This window comes from Symphalangus syndactylus, chromosome 2 (assembly GCF_028878055.3).
Source record: "Symphalangus syndactylus isolate Jambi chromosome 2, NHGRI_mSymSyn1-v2.1_pri, whole genome shotgun sequence".
Classification (NCBI taxonomy): Eukaryota; Metazoa; Chordata; class Mammalia; order Primates; family Hylobatidae; genus Symphalangus; species Symphalangus syndactylus.
In genome coordinates, this window is record NC_072424.2 from 130,362,234 (window position 1) to 130,382,510 (window position 20,277).

The 20,277-nt window shown below is 40.9% G+C and overlaps 1 protein-coding gene across 4 annotated transcripts in view; it reads right to left on the minus strand.

The window, feature by feature from the left end:
- The window catches only part of SYNE1 (spectrin repeat containing nuclear envelope protein 1), a 528,347-nt gene extending 511,745 nt beyond the window's left edge, over positions 1-16,602 (minus strand). For 2 of the 4 annotated variants that reach the window (XM_055267440.2, XM_063632176.1), the window contains exons 1-2: positions 15,842-16,280; positions 7,778-8,067 (exon numbers count right to left, since the gene is read on the minus strand). In XM_055267440.2, coding sequence (XP_055123415.2) covers positions 7,778-7,844 — 67 coding nt within the window. In that variant the 5' untranslated portion in view covers positions 7,845-8,067; positions 15,842-16,280. Of the gene's footprint in view, positions 1-7,777; positions 8,068-15,841; positions 16,281-16,391 lie in introns of those variants that run through there. The other 2 variants (XM_063632191.1, XM_063632173.1) reach the window with 2 other exon arrangements.
- Positions 16,603-20,277: the final 3,675 nt, after the last annotated feature.

Consider the following 20,277-nt stretch of genomic DNA (forward strand, 5'->3'; position numbering starts at 1 on the left):
ATACTCAACTCCTTTCCTGGAAGTCTACCAGGCATCTAAAATGTAACATGTCCAAAATAAGCTCTCAGTTTTCCTCCTCAATGCTGTTCCCCATAACGGTTTTTCTTTATTTCAAAACTAAAAATGAGAGGACCAACTTTAATTTTTTTCTCTTATACACCAAACCTAATTCATCAACACATTGTTTTAGTCTTACCTTCAAAATATATCTAGAATGATACCACCTCTCTCCTCATCCACCATTCAACCCATCATCTGTCTCTTGACTTGTCAAAAATAACCTCTATTCTGGCCTCCCAGCTTCCCCCATTGAAAATCAATATAATATTAACTACTTATATGCACTTAACAAATACTTATGAAGTGTCCATATTATGAAATGCACTATGCTAGACAATGTGTAGGGCACTGATGTGAGTTTGACCCAACTCCTGTCCTCAAGGTTTTTATATTCTGGGTGAATAGGTTAGACACGTACATGCAACCCAATACAAAGCAACACAAGATAATTGTCATATTGTGCTACAAAGAGCTAGAGGGGTTTAGAGGAAGGAGAGGAAATTTCTGATTGTATTGGCAATAAAGCCTTTGCTGAGGAGGTTGCATTGAAGTTAGGCCTTGAAGATAAGTCAGGTGTTAGGAACAGTGACTTGAGCTCATTCCAGAAGGTGACCCAGAAGGAGATGAAAGAGTCAGGACATCTGAGCATGGAAAGTAGTGACATTTGGCTGACACAGGTGGATATATAGGGGAGCTAGAGGAAAAAGAGCTGTTACAGTTAAAATGGACTTAGAATATGGAATCCCAGCCAAAGAAGTTGGGACTTTAATAGGGAGATCAAAGAAGTAATTTTGTTATGTGTGTTTAATGTTACATCATAAGAGTAACAAAATTAAGGTAATATGTTTAAAAAAATTCATGTGGAGGTAATATGATATAGAGGGATCCTTTATGTTTTATTTGTAGACCTTAGACACTCTTACTTTCAGAGGCCTGCCACACACTATATCAAAGGTGCAATAAAGTGTACTTACATGCCATATAAAATATATTGACACATGTATAATTTGTGAATTGATTTGATTTACATTTGACTGTTTGCCATAATTTAGTATTTGTAAACCTTTGCTATTTTTTTTTTTGATTTAACAGTTTTCTTTTTCTATTCGAGAGCCAATATTTTATAGGTCACTGAAGACCCTGAAGGCCTGAAGCACTTTCTCCATGAAGCGCAATGGATGAAATAGGTTTGCAGACAGAGAGGCTTAGAGGACCAAGCACTACACAAATGTAAATAAACTTTCATAAGTTTACTAATAAAAGTAATGTGAACAAGTAATACACCATTTAAAAGGAAAATGTGCTTAAAACATTGTATCTACAAAAACAACAAACACATCACTCATTCAGGCAAGATGTGTATCTTTAAACTGATTTTATAGTAAAAAACCACTCTTGATTAAAACCAAAATTCAGATATACATTCTTCAAAAAGAGGGCAGGTAAAGTAGGACCCAATGTAATAGGTTTAATTGGTTAATTGCCTTGATCAATTTTATCTTCAATTCATTAAGTTAGGCATAATGATTTATTCATTTATTTATCAAAAATGTATTTAACTATGATGTTCCAAAATATAAAGAAATGATCACTGTTTTGTATCATACTTAAATTTGAGATAATTTTACACAACATTTATGTGGGAAAAGAGAGATTAAACCCAAAGGGATTTCAGCCTAAATATAATCAATGAGTTTTTGACACTGTTTTGTGTTTTAACAAGAAGAGTCATTAAGTTAGAGTAATAAAGTATAAAGTTTTTTAACTTTTAAGTTTAGGGGTACATGTGCAGGTATGTTACATAGGTAAATTTGTGTCATGGAGGTTTGTTGCACAGATTATTTCATCGTCCAGATATCAAGCATAGTACTTATTAGTTATTTTTCTGATCCTCTCCCTCCTCCTAGGCTCCACCCTCCAATGGGCCACAGTGTCTGTTGTTCCCCTCTATGCATCCATGTGTTCTCATCATGTAGCTCCCACTTATAAGTGAGAACATACAGTATTTGGTTTTCTGTTCCTGTATCAGTTTGCTAAGGATAATGACCTCTAGCTCCGTCCATGTCCCTGCAAAAAACATGATCTTTTTCTTTTTATGGCTGCATAATATTCCATGGCATATATGTACCACATTTTTTTTGTGCAGTCTACCATTGATGGGCATTTAGATTGATGCAGCGTCTTTACTATTGTGAGTAGTGCTGCAATGAACATATGAGTGCATGTTTCTTTATAATAGAATGATTTATATTCCTTTGGGTATATACCCAGTAATGGGATTGCTGGGTTGAATGGTATTTTTGTCTTTAGGTCTTTGGGGAATCACCGCACTGTCTTCCACAAAGGTTGAACTAATTTACACTCCCACCAACAGCATGTAAGCCTTCCTTTGTCTCCACAAGCTCGCTAGTATCAGTTACTTTTTTTACTTTCTAGTAAGAGCCGTTCTGACTGTTGTGAGATGGTTTTGGCTTTGATTGGCATGTCTCTAATCATCAGTGATGTTGAGCTTTTTTTCATATGAAAGCCAAGGCGTCCTAAGCAAAAAGAACAAAGCTGGAGGCATCACGCTACCTGACTTCAAACTATACTACAGGGCTACAGTAACCAAAACAGCATAGTACTGGTACAAAAACAGACACATAAATCAATGGAACAGAACAGAGAACCCAGAAATAAGACCACATAGCAACAAACATCTGATCTTTGACAAACCTGACAAAAACAAGCAATGGGGAAAGGCTTCACTATTCAATAAATGGTGCTGGAATAACTGTCTAGCCACATGCAGAAGACTGAAACTGGACCTCTTCCTTACACCATATACAAAAATTAACTCAAGATGTATTAAAGACTGAAATGTAAAACACAAAACTATAAAAACCCCAAAAGACAACGTGGGCAATACCATTCAGGACACAGGCACAGACAAAGTTTACATGATGAAGACACCAAAAGCAACTGCAACAAAAGCAAAAATTGACAAATGGGATATAATTAAACTAAAGAACTTCTACACAGCAAAAGAAACTCATCACAGTGAACAGACAACCTACAGAATGGGAGAAAATTTTTGCAAACTATGCAATGACAAAGGTCTAATATCCAGCATCTATAAGGAAGTTAAATTTACAAGAAAAAGTCACAACGCCATTAAACAGTGGGCAAAAAACATGAACAGACACTTTGCAAAAGAAGAAGATATACATGCGGCCAATAATCATTAGTATAAAAATTAATCAAGGCATACTAAAAACATTTCAATCTTCACAGGATGCCAAGCTTTTTCTTTCCCAAGCTATGATCATAGCCAATGATGCTAAATTAAAAGAAAGTTACATTTTCATCAATTATTTATTATTATTTCATTCGACTTTTCAGTATACTTCTGTTAGTCTGAAGTTTTTTTTGTGTGTAATGAACTTATAGGAAATCTTATACTTAAAACAAAAAAGGTTTAAGGTTTTTATTACTCAAAAAAATTTCAAGAGGAGATTGTGATTACTTTATACTGAACAATTAGCAAATTTCATAGCTATATCTCCAAGGGTAAATGCTTATCCTTTTTTGTTTGTTTGTTTCTCTTTGAATCTATTCACAAGGTTTAGAAATCAAAATTTGTCCTTGCAGTGAATAATCCTACTCTCCTATTAATTTTTTTGTATATACAACACCTAAGCATGCACATTTTAATGTTTTCTGGCATTTACCACTTGTTCTATAAGATTGCATTGATGTCACCCCATCCTACAATAACCAACACTGATATGTTCATTTTAGAAACATAAAGTTCAATATAGTATGTTCACATTTAAAATGTAGTTAATAAAAGTCAGTCAACAAGTTCTTTTTAAGTAACTATGAAAAATTACAAAAAAGCCTTAAAATGTTGTCACTATCTAAAAGTTTATAATCTGAAGAGTTCAGCCATTTATTTTCTTAGTTGTGACTAAACTAAGTGACTCCATAAGCCACCTGTTAAATGGATCCCCTTTAGTTAGTCTTCAATAGCAGAAAATGTATGTACTAATTATGTGCACTTAAAGTTTTAATACTCCTTTATTATACTATTGTCCTGTATTTGCTTTTAAGGTTATATTTAAATTGATTAAAGTTTCAGAAACATTCATTATTCTTAAAAGCAAACGAAACTCTGCATTGCAGTCTGACTGCTCATCCATAATTCAGTATCCCAGCCTAAAACATTATGCTCAAACAAGCACAAATATTGGCAAAGGTGAAATATTGAACGGCTACTGTTACAGCTAAATTATATAGCAATCTCTGTGTGTGCTTTAATTTCCTAGCCCTCGAAATAAAAAAAGCAGGAAAAATAGTCAGCAATTATGGGTGTAAGCTAAATAAGCAAGGGAGTAATGCCAAGTTGCCATTATTCAAAGCTGCATGCTCTTTATTAGTTATGCACAGGTCTGAAATGACAATGAAACCCAAAAATGGGGAAAAAAAACCCCAAACACATTAATTACTCATTATACATATCTAGGCAAAGAAAAAGGATTCTAGGAGAATGTTCTTATGAATTTGAACTTTGAAAATTAGCAACTCTGGTTCTGTTTACGTTAATGGAAATTTACTTTTCTTCAAATTTGTCTTAATTATCTGGGCAATAACACCAGCCCTCCATTTATTAGGATCTTGGGCACCTGTTTGGAGGTTCCAGCAAGTAAGCAGGGTTACTAAATACCCTTGACAGAGGACAGATCTCTTTCTGTGGAGATTGGGCCCTCTTTGGACTTAAAGCATTAGTAAATATGCACAGTGACAACTGAGAGCAAGAGACCTGCATGTCACCAACTGAACCAGCAGAATTAATCCAGCTGATCAATTTGTTAAGACACACTTGCCATATCACTTTCACTTCCTGACATTTCACCCAGTTTCCTTTGATGCAGGCTAGCTGTTTTACATTTTGTAGCAGTACAGACTTTACATTTTGTAGCCAATATAACCTATAGACATGAAGTAATTGATACCAAAGGCTAGTGATAAGTATCTAGTGCTCAGGAGTTTTGTCTTCTGAATTTTAAGGCTTACTCTTCTAACTTTGTCAGGTACCCTTATGCCACCTTATAACTCTCTCTTTTATAGAAAGAAAAGCTAATTAATGCAATAAGTATGGTTACTTTATTACATAATAAAATTACTAGTTTTATACAGCGCAGAGTGTACGAAACTATTAACATTACTCCAAAAATCTGGAGAGTTAGAAAAATTTGCAGGAAAAAATTGCAAAAAATTATCAGGCCGTGCCTTCTCATCCAGTTTTCTTCCATGACTATTTGAATGGCTCACCATATCACAGCATTTATAATTTTTAAAGCTCCTTTAGTAAATTATCTCATTGAGCTTCACAACATTTCTGAGAGGGGCTAAGCAGATGGGGGCAATCCACATTTTGCAAATGGGGCACCTAGACACGTAGATGTTAAATAGGGCATCCACCATCACAGGCCTAGTGTGTGATAGGGTGGGAGGCTCCAGCTCTTTCCTCCATGCCACAGATTTCTCAAGCAAAACTAAATCTACTATAAAAACATAATAAAATACAACATTAAATCATCCATACTCTTCACTTTCCTCTCACCCCAACCCAATTATCTTAATAAAAGGACTTCCACTTAAACTAATATCAGAATGAAGAGTAGAGTGTTTGTAGGAACACAGTCTGATTCTGATTGAGTTTATTCAAATTTGCTGTTTGCAACTTTCACTTATGGTCAACACATATGTCATCCAGAGAATATTCACATCTAATATACTCAAAGGAAAATCTGCTTTATTACCTTATTATCTTCCCCACACTTTTGTAAGGGACTCACAGGCTTCCTGTCCATCATTTCATAGATGATGTCATTGAGGCACAAAACGGTTCAGTAATTTACCCTCAGACAAACAGCCAAGACAAACATAGACAGTGGAATGGAACTCAAATTCAGCATTGCGTCTACCCAGGTGAAGATGTACAACTTAAATCTGAGATCCTTGGTGCTGGGCAGACCCAAGCAGAGAAATTTTCAGCCCATGGAAAAGGTCTAGACTCATCTGTATATTCAGCAAGGATCTTTTATCTAACAAGGCTCTTTCTGGCATCACATGTGGGATTGGTCAACAAGAAATAGGAAACATGTACCACTCACACTGAAGCAACACAAACCAGTCCAGGCAGATAAACATGAGTGGGGGGGTCACTTGAACACAGAAGCTCTCTATCAATTTGGTGATCTCTGGACAGACATGGAGAAAATCCTAGTTCCACCAATATCCTGATTTTCTATGGCTGTGAGTACGTTCTGGGTCATGAATATCCAGATTTAAGAGCTTGGTATGTATTTGAAGGTCAAGAATGCTTAACTGGAAATTACTGCTATGCACAGCAAATACATTGTAAGCAATGAAAGTGGGTCTGTGACAAATTAATATCATTGATACTGTGCGAAACCAAATGATCGTTTGTTGGAGATACTAGAAAACCTAAAAGTCAAGCTATAACATTATTTTTAAGCTCTCTTAGCAAAGACTAGCACAAAACTCTTCTAAATTGGGGTATTTTTATACCTTAAAACCATGCATTTGAAGGCTGGGCTTATGACATTGAATATATCATTAGGATTCTGACAATGAAGCAATGAATGTATCATTGGGATTATGACAAAGAAGCAATATTTTTAGATAACTACAGGTGATAATTATATTTGTTTCAAGGAATATTGAAACATAAATGTAAAGAAAATTGACAATTAGAATCTGTTCACCTATGGGTTTCTTAGTATTTCCCTGTTAGTTCTCTTCTAGAAAGCAGAGAAGAGCAGTCGGGCACAGTGGCTCATGCCCATAATCCCAGGATTTTGGGAGGCCGAGGCAGGCAGATCACCTGAGGTCAGGAGTTTGAGGCCATCCTGGCCAATATGGTGAAACCCCATCTCTACTAAAAAAACAAAAATTAGCCGGGCATGGTGGCACATGCCTGTAATCCCAGCTACTCGTGAGGCTGAGGCAGGAGAATCGCTTGAACAGGGAGGTGGAGGTTGGAGTGAGCCAAGATAGCGCCACTGCACTCCAGCCTGGAAGACAGAGCAAGATTCCATCTTAAAGAAATCGAAAGCAGAGAAGAGAACCACTGTTGTTTGTTGTTGGAGAAGAGCATCACTGAGAGATGCAGGACTAGTCTGTACCCTGCCACGAACCATTCATCTCACCACATCGTTTCATCTCTTTTGGCCTCTTTTGCCTCATTTTTCTTAAAAAAAATTCTAAATATCTAAGGGTCTTCTAGTTGGGAAATGCCACTGGTTCATCTATTTGACAATAGCATATAGTTATATGTCCACAACTTGTCCATAATCTTTCAAAACAACTGAGGATCTATTGTCACTGGTATTATTGAACGACAGCAGCAGCACATTTGGCAATAACTCTTAATTCCCAACTGGACAATGAATAACCATGTAAGACATGCTAATGTAGACACAAAATTACAAAAAAAAAAAAAAAGCTGTATTTTTATCTTTTCCTTCTGTGTAATGAAGACAGCATCTGAAGACAGCATGGCCCTGTTTGAAAACACTAGAATAAAAGATGCCATCCCATTCTTGGCTATAGTTCCATGAAATTGAGTTAAAACCCCAAACAAATTTAACTGATTGTGGGTTAAGATGGTATTTGAATTTTTTTAAACTCTGAAATTTCTTCCCCTTACCTTGCAGCCTCTGCATCACATTGGCGATATCCCGAGGACACCGGGAGGCCCCTCTGGAGGTTGCCATGGTCCCTCTGGAAGCACGAAGCCAACACCAAGAGACTCTTCACTGGAGGCACCACAGGGCTACACTACTCTAGAAAACATGCTTGGACTTTTCTAGATCTATTCTGTCATAAATGAATTCCAGGCCTTTGCAGCACTCAACAAGGAGGCAGCTCTCCCAAAGACTGAACTGCTTCTTTTTCTTCTTCCGTTTTAAGACTGTCCTCTTACGTGAACTCAAGAACCTGAAAAACAAAAAAGAAAAGGTACAACATAAAAAAAAAAAAAAAAATCTACGAAGGTCACCACAGTGCTAAAAGGAAAAATATTTCTATTTAATTTGAATGCCTAGTCCATTATCAAGTGAAACAACTTACTGAAAAGCACTTATAGACTACAAAGTACTATGCAAATGTTAGGAATTCCCATGATATTTAATAAAATAAATATATAAATGAGACATATAAAATAAAATTGGGTTGCTAAAAGAAGAAATGTTCACTTTCATTCCATGTTTTCTTTTTAAACTGTAAACTTTTTCCATTGATCTATGCAAGTGGTTTCCCTTATTCTAAAAACACTCAATTCTAGTTTTCAATATGCACGGGTTCTCTTGTCTGCTAATTTAGCCTGCTTTGCACACGTTTTGCTCTGTTGTGTTGTACTCTTTCCAGGAATGGGACCAAATCCTTGTTTCTCATACCAATTTGATGAATTAAAGCAGTATAAATGTAAAAACCATTTCATTCTAAAAATTTGAGTTTCAAGTACTCCAATTTTAGAAGCCAAATGGGTATGGTTTAGTTTTTTCCTCCCTGTATATAAAGACTCAAAAGTTGTAAGGCTAGGGTGGGGTGGGCTAAGCAGAGTGGACATTTTCCTTCTAAATTCTCTGCATTGGTTAAGTTTTTGTTTTTGTTTTTGTTTTGGGACAGTCTCACTCTGTCATCCAGGCTGGGGTACAGTGGCATGATCTCAGCAACCTCCACTTCCCGGGTTCAAGCAATTCTCATGCTTCAGCCTCCTAAGTAGCTGGGATTACAGGCATATACCACCACACCTGGCTAATTTTTGTGTTTTTTAGTACAGACGGGTTTTCGCCATGTTAGCCAGACTCATCTCAAACTCCTGACCTCAAGCGATCTGCCCGCCTTGGCCTCCCAAACTGTCGGGATTACAGGTGTGAGCCACTGCGCCTGGCTGGTTAAGTTTCATTGATGGTGGCGGGGGTGGGGGGGTGGGAGGGTGGGGGTGTGGGGGGGTGTGGTGGGCCTTGGGAAGAGGTAGGAGAGTCGTTGTTGAAATCTTGATATTGCAAAATGTACTTTAGATAAGAATTTCCTAACCCTACAGTTAGCTGAAGAGAAGGTAGTGCCATAAACGAAATAATTAGACAGAAAGAAGAGGGGGGTGAATAATGCACCAAGAGAAAGAAACAGCCTCCGAAGAGGCCCACAGGAGGGTGACACTTGATTACAGTTCCCATTGCATTTCTAGGTTATGATGATGAAGGTTAAAAAAAGAAATGGGGGAAGAGAGGAAGAAGGGAAGAATGGCAAAAGCAAAACTCCTAAAGAAAGCTCATACATGTGAGATGGTACACCTTCCTGAAGGAAAAAAGAAAATGAGAGGAGTCTGTGAGTGCTGTAAAAATTCTATTATAACTTGGATTATAGTCCATAAAAGAACATTGCTCATGAAGGATTGGTTAAGTAATAGAGTGCAATTATGAATTACAATTCATTTTAAAATGGCATTACTAATACTATTATATATTGGTATCTGGTCAGAATGTATGAATGCAAAGCTAGTAACATGCTTTTTAGCCTATTACCTAAAAAAAAAAAAAAAAAGGATGCAAACCTTTGCACACTGCTGCTGCCCCATGTGCAATGCATCAGAAGGATGTACTGGAGCAAGAAAGCATTACTAACTTAGCAAGACACGGGGCAGCGATGCAGTGAACAGCAGTCATTGGTAGGAAGACAGAAGCAGACTTCTCTTGGCTACTTGAAAGGAGTGTTTACTAGAAGTAGGACCCAATACTTGGTGTCTTATAGGCTAGAGGGGTACTTCTCAGTGGGTGACTCTCCAAGGGATTCTTCATGGAGAAATAATTACTTGTGGCTGGGCTGTCACATACATACCTATAGCCCTGCTGGAATTGTGTGCCCATTAGCAGCCTGTATCTCCTGGGGAAAAAAATTCCACCTGCCCACATACAAAAGCTATCTTAATTTGTGAGAATAATAGATAGTGAAAAGTGCTCGAAGGACCTTATAAATGGATCCCCTAAGCTATTAGGAAGTTAGGTTTTCAAATGCAAAAATATAACTTTCCAAAATCAATCAATCGACCAATCTACCTATTATCTATATCATTTATCTACATGTATATTAAAGACATTCACTTCATTTCAGATACCCCACTCCAAGCTGGGTCAGCACTGGAGCCCACGGATGATTAACACACAGTCCCTACCTTCAATCAGGAACTATGGAATTAAAAGGGATTTCAGTAAATCATCGCAACAGAAATCACTCTGCCTCTATCCTCTTCTAATTCACATTCACATAGCTTGGTAGATTAATCTGAAATACTGTGCACGCCCTCTCTCTCTCTCTCTCACATTACATTAAACTCAGAATTTCCCTGCATGTGCCCAGTATTCATCCAGTTTTACTTTCACAGCATAACTAACACATTCAGAGTGCCAGAGCTCAAATGCTGGGATTGCTAAGGTGGATATGACACAGAGACTATTTTTGAGGAGCTTAGGACACAGTGGGAGATAAAACACAGAAAAGATAATATAAAAATACCAGGGCTAAGTGCATATACCAAGATGCGAGGATAAAGAGGATGGTGGCTAAGCCAGTGTGGGTGTTCTGGAAAGGTGTCCTTCTTGGCAAGGAGCAGACACCCGAGCTGAGTCTTGGTAAGTGGGTTAGTCACTGAGGTGAAACATATGAAAGACACATCCTGGGCAGGGTGAAGAGCTTGAGCAAAGGCCTGGGCATGAGAAACAGCATGACAGGCACATGGAACTATCACCAGTCAGACACTGAGAAACTCTACAAGGTGACATTGTGGAAAAGAGGGCAGAGAGTGAGGTGGTGTCCGGATGGCGGAGGGCCCTGGGTGCTATGCTCAGAAGTTTGGTTCTGGCTCTCTAGCAGGCAGCAGGAAGCCACTGAGAGATTTTAAGCTGGAAGTGAGAAGGTATAATTGGGATTATTTTAGCTATGGTTTTAAAGGGTGTATTTAAGAAGGACAAAACTGGAAGATCCAGAAAGATCAGTTAGGAAGGTATCTCAGGAATCCAGGTGGAAGAGGACAAAAGATGGAAATCAGACAGAGGGAGCAGAGTGAGCAGAGAATCAAATATAACACAGCTTTAGGGAGCAAAATTTGTAAGACTTGATGACTGGTCACCCAGGGGTGGGGGTGGGTATAGGTAGAAGGAGGTGGGGTTTCCAGAGTGTATATCTGAGGAATCTCAGATGACTCTCAGGATTTGGGGTGCCATTAATTGAGCTCAGCAGAAGAGGGACTCTGCAGGTTTTACATCCAAACACTCTCCCCTTCATATCTTTGGAACAACTCAGGAGCAATTTCTTCATTGCCCCTTCACATCACCCCTCTGAAGAACACTTTCAGCTGAACAAATCGAAATACCTAACCCAGGATCCACATACCACTTGAAGCTTTTCCCAAATACGCCAACCAACATTCACCATCATTTTCCACTGAGGCCTCTAACACTAACGATCCACACTATCATAGGTACAATTCGGCTTCTCTCCTTCACTACTGCTAGTCTAACCCCACACTAAACAAACTGTGAACATTTCACTGGTATAGAGGCTATAACATTGCAAAATCTCATTCATTGACACCAAGTATATCCCTGACCACATCCCAGGCCTCTGATATATATTTTTTGTTTCATTGAACCAAGTTCATAACACTTTACATCTATGACAAAATCCCCAGAAAACCTCTTCCTCTTCAATGCAAAAAAAGTGGATGCAATATCCTTCCTTTTTCAGACATTAAACATTTTGCTTTCATCATTCACATGTACACATATTTCCTATATTGTGAAATCATGATTTTCTTGCTTTTTATTAACACTTTATCTTATTACATGATTTGATAAGAAATTTAAAATGTTAATTAAAAGAAGGTAATAAAAGGAGACTGGGAATTAGGAAATATCAGTTCTAGGCTAAACTTTATCCCAGCTAGTTGGGTGATTTTGAGCAGGTTCTGTGCATGAAGGTCCTCAACAACTACCTATTGGAGGAGAGTGTGGTACCAGGAAATGCACAGACTTTGGACTAAGAAAGACCTGGAGCTGAATCTTAATTCCATCTCTTACTGCGCATGCAGGCTTAAGAAAAGTGAGCTTTGCTGAGCCCTTCTTTCTTCATCTGTAAAATGAGGTATACTTATGTCAAATTAGGTTTAATTTTATCCTGCTTAAATTAATTTTTTTAAAAGATAAATATGTCATGTTTATAGCAGATTGATTGGCATGTAGCAGAGTTTCAGCAAATACTAGTTTCCATTTTCCTTCCCCAGTCCCAGTTTCTCCACCTGCAATATGAGAGATGGCCCTAAAATGCAGAGGTATTCCCAAGTGTGCTCTTCAGTTCCAAAACCAATGGCAGCACAAGGCACAGCTGAAACAACGACTGGTGCAAGGTCATGAGATCCTCCAACTGACTGTTTACCTAGCACTGTTCTGGCTATGGACAAGACAGAACCAGAACACCAGAGGCAGATCCAGAACATCAATGAACTCACTATTCCCAAGATTATTAAAACAGTTTTTAATAGGTGCAGGATACTGCGGGAGCACGAAGGAGAAGGAATGAAGAGTGAAGCTAGGCACTGGGATGGAATTGGAGAATTTGGTGGACACTGATGGGCTGTATACCAATAAATAGTCCTTGCACCATCTCCAAATCTTTCCAGGGGAAGGAACTAAGATTATGATGCAGCTAAATACATCCAGAAAGGTAAGATTCCTGTATTTATTATTTCACAATAAATATGTATTGAGTAGCTATTTGTAAGGGACCATGGTACTGAGTAAACAGCAGTCAACAAGAGAGACAAGCCCCTCTTACAGCTTATGTGCCAGTAGAGGAAGATGATATAAACAATGTTACAACAAAGGAGGGCAAGTATTGTAATGGAAAAGTCCAGGCTACTATGGAAGCAAACAAAACAGCCACCCAATCAATAACCATCTGCTGCATTTTTTTTTTTTTTGTTCAGGACACAGAGGGAATTTGGACTATCTGCTATTTGGGATGCTCCCAGTTGAAAGACATACTCTTCTTAACATCACTCCCTGTGAAAAAGCACAGTTGTGAAATAGCACAACTCAATTTTCTCCGTCTCTTGGCAGAATGGACATTGGCTCTTAAAAGCAGTTTCTTGTTTGTGTGACTAAAAAGGAATACACTAAGAAAAGCACTGAAGAAATACTACTGAGCCACAGGAATAGATATAAGCAATGCAACTCAATTTCTAGGTATTAGGAAACTACTGCAGAAAACTGCAAACCCTGCAACGACCAGAGACAACGTGGCTCATTTCTAACCAAAAAGAAAATGAACTGAGAACATAAATACATAAACAGATTCACAACAGCAGGAAGTACAGATATTACTTAATTAAATGTCTAAACATGTATAAGAATAGCACTAATATTGAAACCCACTATTGAACAAAATTTTTAGTCATGAATAAATTTCAGTTTCCCTTCTATTCAAGTCTTTTGCTGAAGAGAGTTCACATAGTGTTTAATTTTAAATTTAATTATTTTTTTCTCTATTCACCCATTAATAATGGTACTAATTAATGAACACTAAGATGGCTAAAAGGTAGAGAAGAACAGGGATATCTTTGAATTAATATAAGTGTATTACTAATATATGTGTGCAGGTTATCAGGGAACAATGCTGTTTCTTATTCACTAGTATGAATTATACAGAGTAACAATAAGAAATGATCTTTTCCCTAGAAGAACATGAACAAGTAAGCAAAAGACAAAGTGTATAGCCGATCAGCATGAAAGATATTCAGTGTCATAATTAAATTTTGTTTATTGTAAGCCTAAAGTATAACTTACGCCCAAAGACATCTGCAACCTTCTTTGTATCCCTTGCTAGAGTATATATTGCACACCTTGCCACACATTAGTTCTCCTTAGATTAGACCACAAGGAAGTACATATTTAAGAGGAGACACACAGAGGACCCTGCAGAGGCGTTTGGGCTGTGCATGCCTGTCACATTCAGACCACAGGGTGTGGCTGCAGTAGCTAGAGCTGGAGTTGTGAAAATGCCACCAACCTTGCCCAGTTATGGGCTTCCTACATCCTGTGACAGTCACACCTCCTTTCATTTCCAAGATGCTGTGTGTGCAGCATAGTTATCAGAAAGTAGGCCCAGTGCAGCACCAAACAATTCTTGAACATTTTTAAATGGCAAACTAGCTTTTTCCAATCCCCACTCCCTGGCAGGAAGGACTCAAGTAAAAAAGAGTTCTTAAATGAGGTCAATGAGGACAGAAGAAATCCAGTTTGTGAAAATCGTTAGTTCAGAAAGATGAAAGTGAGACTATAAAATAAGAGCTAGGCAAATATTTTCAAAGCCTAGCAAATATTATTATCTGGGTCAGTCTGAAGCTGTTTCTTAATCTTCAACATGAAACATATTAAGTTAGTATAGATCTCGCACATTTTGTTCTAAATCTGCCACAAAGTAATGAACAGAAAAGAAAAAATAGATACGTATTTTGTCACACTGTTCTGGTGATGTCAGGAACTTTTTATCCATACTACAAATCTTTTTTCACCATGGGGAATAAAAAGCCTCTCAAAGAACAATAGTCATGACTCGTGATTAAATTCGCATTTTATGAAGATGTAGGTCATATTAATGACCTTTGCCTCACTGAAAATTATTATACTTTCTCTTGCATAGGTCTGGCTTCTGTATACGAATGTTGTCTTTAGGAAAGTCATTCTCAGATCAAGACAAAAAATGGATGGGCATTAAAGAAGAGAAAAATAATTCATTTTTAACTTTCTTAACATTCACAGGAACATTTCAGATACAAGTTTTCCACCCCAAAACGAAAAGCTCAGAAATGAATATTCCAGGATGCTAAGGCTTCATTGCTGATATTTCCCTCTGGGCTGGACCTGACTCTATTTACGGAAGGGGGCAGAGCTTCCAGCATCCAAAGTCTGGGATCCCAGTCAGCACACCCAGCCTCCCTTCCCAAGGGGCTTTCCTTCCTGTGCGGCTGATGGCTGCTTCGTTTTGCACGGATGCCTGCCCGTTGCGATGATGCACCTGGCCGCCTATGCACCACCATTTCCCAGAACTCCTCCGCCAGCAATGCAAGATCTCTCTATGTGAAACGTTATCTTTCTAAAGGGGAGACGAAAGTTATCTTGCCCTCTAGTGCAGGCTCTGCCGGGAAGCAACTGCACCATGACAGCGCCGCTGGAGTCTGACGCGCCCGGGCCTCCGCGCAGCCTTCAAGCCATTTCCCTCCCCCAGCCCTTCCTAAAATAGTCAGGGGGTGGAGGAAGGGAGGCTCCTAGAATCTGTTCAACGCCCTACCTCTCCCATCTGATAGTAGCAACAGTACCGACCATCACAATAAGAGGCTGGCTGCCTTTTGCTTCTGCACCATTGGAGCCCAGGGGATGTGCCACAAGCGGAAATGACAACTCAGAGAGGGGGATATTAATAGGGACATCTACGTACGAGATGCAAAGAGGCTCCCCAACCTCCTAGTCTCCTTATCTATGAGTATCGCACACGTACACACATCACTGCCACCACCCCCTCCCATCAAGCACGCAGAGCCCCAGCGTGCAGGCACAAACTTGCTGACAATTTGTCTGCAATGTGTTCGTCTTGCACCTCTCTCTCCTCTCCCTGTCTCTGTCTCTCCCTGTCTCCCAGTCTCTGTCTTTCCTTTTACCTTTCACTTGGCCTCGTTCAGTTTCCCAGAAGCAAGGCGAAGCCAGCGAACGCCTCCTCCCGGCTCGCTGCGCCCCGGCTCGGCGGGACCGCGGGGATGCACGGCTGTCCGCCCGCCCTGTCGCCGGGATCGGGCGCGGTCTTCAGGACTGCGGGAGCCCAGCCGCCCTGGTGACAGAGGACAACAATCTCAGCCCGCTGCGGCCGGCGGCCGCGGCCCGGCGCCCGCGCTCACCCTGGCTGGCTCGCCCACACTCACTCCCGCGCCGGGCTGCTCAGCCGCGCTCCCCACCCTCCGCGACCGGTTCCTCCTCCTGGCTGCACGCTGAGGGGTGAGGCCTCCCCCCTCGCCCTCCCCACCGCAGCTACTGCCCCTGTCGGGAAGGAAGGTCGCCCAGGCCGGTTCAGCCTCTGGGCAGGGTCCCTGCACCGCCCTGGCCCGCCACACCCCCTCCCCGGCTCAGTGCCCCGCGCCCCGCGCCCGGCTCCGGGATGCGCCGGTGCCTGGAAGAGTTGGGGGCGGGGACCCGGAGGCTCGCAGGCTTCCCTACCTCCTGGAGATGCACGGCCTTGGGCGTTTCTCCGCAGCTGCAAAGCTCTGCTGTGACCTACCCGCTCAGCGTGCCTTTATAACGGGACCACCTCCCGGGGGTCGAGGTGGGAAGGAAATGATCCTGAGAGCTGGGACGCACTGCGTCCGCTGCCTGGAGGAGCTGCGCTGTCCTGCCAGCTAACTTTTGCCCAGGGTTTCCACTGCCCGGGTGACCTTTCTGAGCGGAACCTATCCTGAAAGGCTGGGAGGTTCCCTGATGGTCCCAGGAAGGGCGTGATACAGAGAAAAGAGCCAAAAGCAAAATCCGCCGGCTCCTTTTTCATCAACTTCCAAAAGATCCTAAACCGTTTTGGCTGCCAAGTCGGTAGCAAATAACTTAATTTGAGGGAGACTGGTCAGGATTTATAGATTTTTTTTTATGTTATTTATAAAGTTTAGACTTCTTGAGAAAGCGCTTGATATCTTTAATTCTTGACTGTTTATTAAGATGATTCTAAAAACCACTTTTAGGTTTTTCAGATGCACTGTATGCACCCTGTACATTGCAGAACCATTTGCATCTTTGGCCACAAGTCCGTCTCGTGGTGTAAGAGATCTTGGTGTTGCCTGGTAGCATTCAGGAGAATTTATTTTGTTGTGGTTTTATGGTATCCAAGCAAAGTCAAACATATTCTCTCTTCACCAACAGCGAAGTCCAGTCTAACAGGATGATTGCAGCTAAAATAATTGAAGCCATGTTGCAATAATCTTAAAAGTAATAATTCCCCCCTTGAATCTCCAATCTGAACAAAACAGTCTTTTATCCTCTAAATTTGCTAAATGGAAGGAGCAGTTTATAAAGTAGATGAAGTTTCTCTTTGCTGCCTGCCTTTCCCTTACCTGCTGCCAACATTCCCACTGCCTAGCTTTCCATTTTCTTCAAATTCTCCTTCTTCTGGATCGCGTCAAAATAATAACATCTGAAACAAATCTGGTAAACCAATCTGATGTGTTCCTCTTCTTTGTGTTGACTTTTTTTTTTTAGAGAGAGAGACCAAATAATGAATCTCTAATTGCAGAACTTGCTACATCCAGAAGTTGGGCCTGGAGGAGGGGTGTTTGGGATCACTCTCAATGCATGCCCTGCCTCTACCTGAGGGCAACAATCCTGGGGCACCCCCAGAGCCCCTTGTGGAGACAACCGCCAGAGCATAATTATTCCAGGTCAGCACTCTGTGCCCAGTGGCCACAAAATGAAGTCCAGACTTCCAGGCTTGCCACTCAGAAGAAACAGATCAGAATGGCTCAGCTCACCCTCTCAATCCCTACATTCATAGAACCAATCCACCCTGCTGGCTTTTGAAGATGCGTAGAAAGTTATTGTGCCAACTTTGCTATTATTTTAAAGTTTGTTTGTTTGATATGGAGTTTCGCTCTTGTTCCCCAGGCTGGGGTGCAATGGTGCGATCTCGGCTCACTGCAACCTCCGCCTCCCGGGTTCAAGCGATTATCCTGCCTCAGCCTCCTGAGTAGCTGAGATTACAGGGATGTGTCACCACACCTGGCTAATTTTATATTTTTAGTAGAGACAGGGTTCCTTCATGTTGGTCAGGCTGGTCTCAAACTTCCGACCTCAGGTGACCCATCTGGCTCGGCCTCCCAAAGTGCTGGGATTACAGGTGTGAGCCACTGCACCTGGCCACCAACTTGCTATTCTACATGTTAAGCAACTACTTTCTTGGGTTTACTTACTTCAGAAGTGAGCCACTTAAAACACAAGCCTGAAACATTGCCTCCACCAACAAAACACCTCTACTAGGCCTAATCTCTGTTCTCACAGGCTGAGACAGACAGAAGCATAGAGCTGTCTTGCTGGCATTGATTCCCTATGCAGCTGAACTCTCGTTCTCAGCTAAAGTTTATCCTCTGTAGAAGGACTAAGCACATTTTAGACTTTTGCAAAGGGCTTGTCAGTTTCACACACCCCAGGGAAGGGTGTTGTAGCTCCATTTATTCAACAGCTATTGCTTGAACGCTTACCACATAACAAATATTGTCCTAAGTGTTGGGGCTACCATGGTAAGCAAACTCTGACCGGGTTCTTGCCTTCATAGAGCTTACAGTATGATGGGGGAGAGTCAGACATTCATCAGAGAACCACACAAATACTTATAAAACCCCATTCTCCAAGCAAAGGCAAATGTTGCTATGGGAGCTTTCAAGGACAGGAGTTGGCCAGGTATGGTGGCTCACACCTGTAATCCCAGCATTTTGGGAGGCCAAAGCAGGCAGATCACTTGAGGACAGGAGTTCAAGACCAGCCTGGCCAACATGGTGAAACCCCATCTCTACTAAAAATACAAAAATTGGCTAGGCACAGTGGCTCATGCATGTAATCCCAGCACTTTGGGAGGCCGAGGCAGGCGGATCACAAGGTCAAGAGATCGAGACCAGCTTCGCCAACATGGTGAAACCCTATCTCTACTAAAAATATAAAAAATTAGTTGGGTGTGGTGGTGCATGCCTGTAGTCCCAGCTACTCCGGAGGCTGAGGCAGGAGAAACACTTGAAGCCAGGAGGCGGAGGTTGCAGTAAGCCAAGATCGCGCCACTGCACTCCAGCCTGGCGACAGAGTGAGACTCTGTCAAAAAAAAAAAAAAAAAAAAAAAAATTAGCCAGCATGGTTATAATCCGAGCTACTCAGGAGGCTGAGGCAGGAGAATTGCTTGAACCTGGAAAGCGAAGGTTGCAGTGAGCTGAGATCGTGCCACTGCACTCCAGCCTGGGCGACAGAGCAAGACTCAGGAAAAAAAAGAAGAAAAAAGGAGGGGAATTAATTTATTTCAGGGATTAGAAAGGCTTTGCTAAGGGAGTGACATCTGAACAGTGAGGTGCAGGAACTAGGTGAACGTGGGCAGGTGGGAAATTGGGAGAGCGCTCCAGACAGAGGGAACAGCATATGCAGAGGCTCTATGGAAGAAAAGCACATGGTGCATTGCAGGAACTGAGGAAGACTAATGAGGCTGCAGAAGAAAAAGCAAGGGAGAGGCCAGGAGGTTTAGGGAATGGTGGGCCCGGTGCAGCTGGAAGCAGAGCCAAGGGCAGATTATGCCAGTCTTAAAAACTGCCCCAAAGGGATGGTCCTTTACATGAAGCCATTAAAGTGTTCTCAGTGCAACATGATTAGATTTATGTTTTAAAATTTTCTCTTTGGCTAAAACAGATTAGAAGTGGAGCCAGAATCAATAAACATGGACCAGTTAGGAAGGTGGTGCAGTAATCCTTTAGAAAAGACCATGGTATTTATTATTAGAGTGATGGTGGTGGGAAAATGTAGACAGATTTGAGAGATATTTAATAGATAAAATTTATAGGGCATAAGGCCATGTTGTGCTATAGACTGAATATGTATGTTCCCCCACCCCCAAATTCGTATGTTGAAACCTATCTCCAGTGTCATGGTATTAGGAGGTGTGGCCTTTGGGGGTGATTAGGTCATAAGGGTAGAACCCTCATGTGTAGAATTAGTGTCCTAATAAAAGGAACTCGGAGAGGTCCTTGCCCCTTCCACTATGTGAGAACATATCAAGAAGACAGCTATCTATCAACCAGGAAGTGGGCTCTCACCAGACACTGAATATGAAGGTGCCTTGATCCTGGACTTCCAGGCTCCAGAACTGTGAGTACTAAGTGTCTGTTGTTTATAAGCCACCGGTACTATAGTATTATGTTACAGCAGCCCGAACAGACTAACACATGTGTCAAAAGGAAGTTGGAAGGGTATAATGGTTCAAGTATTGGGTTTTAAAGCAAGAAAGGCCTGGGTTTGAGTCCCAGCTTTACCATTAACTGCCTATGTGATTTTTAGCTAGGAATTTAACCTCTCATTAATTCGTATTTACAAC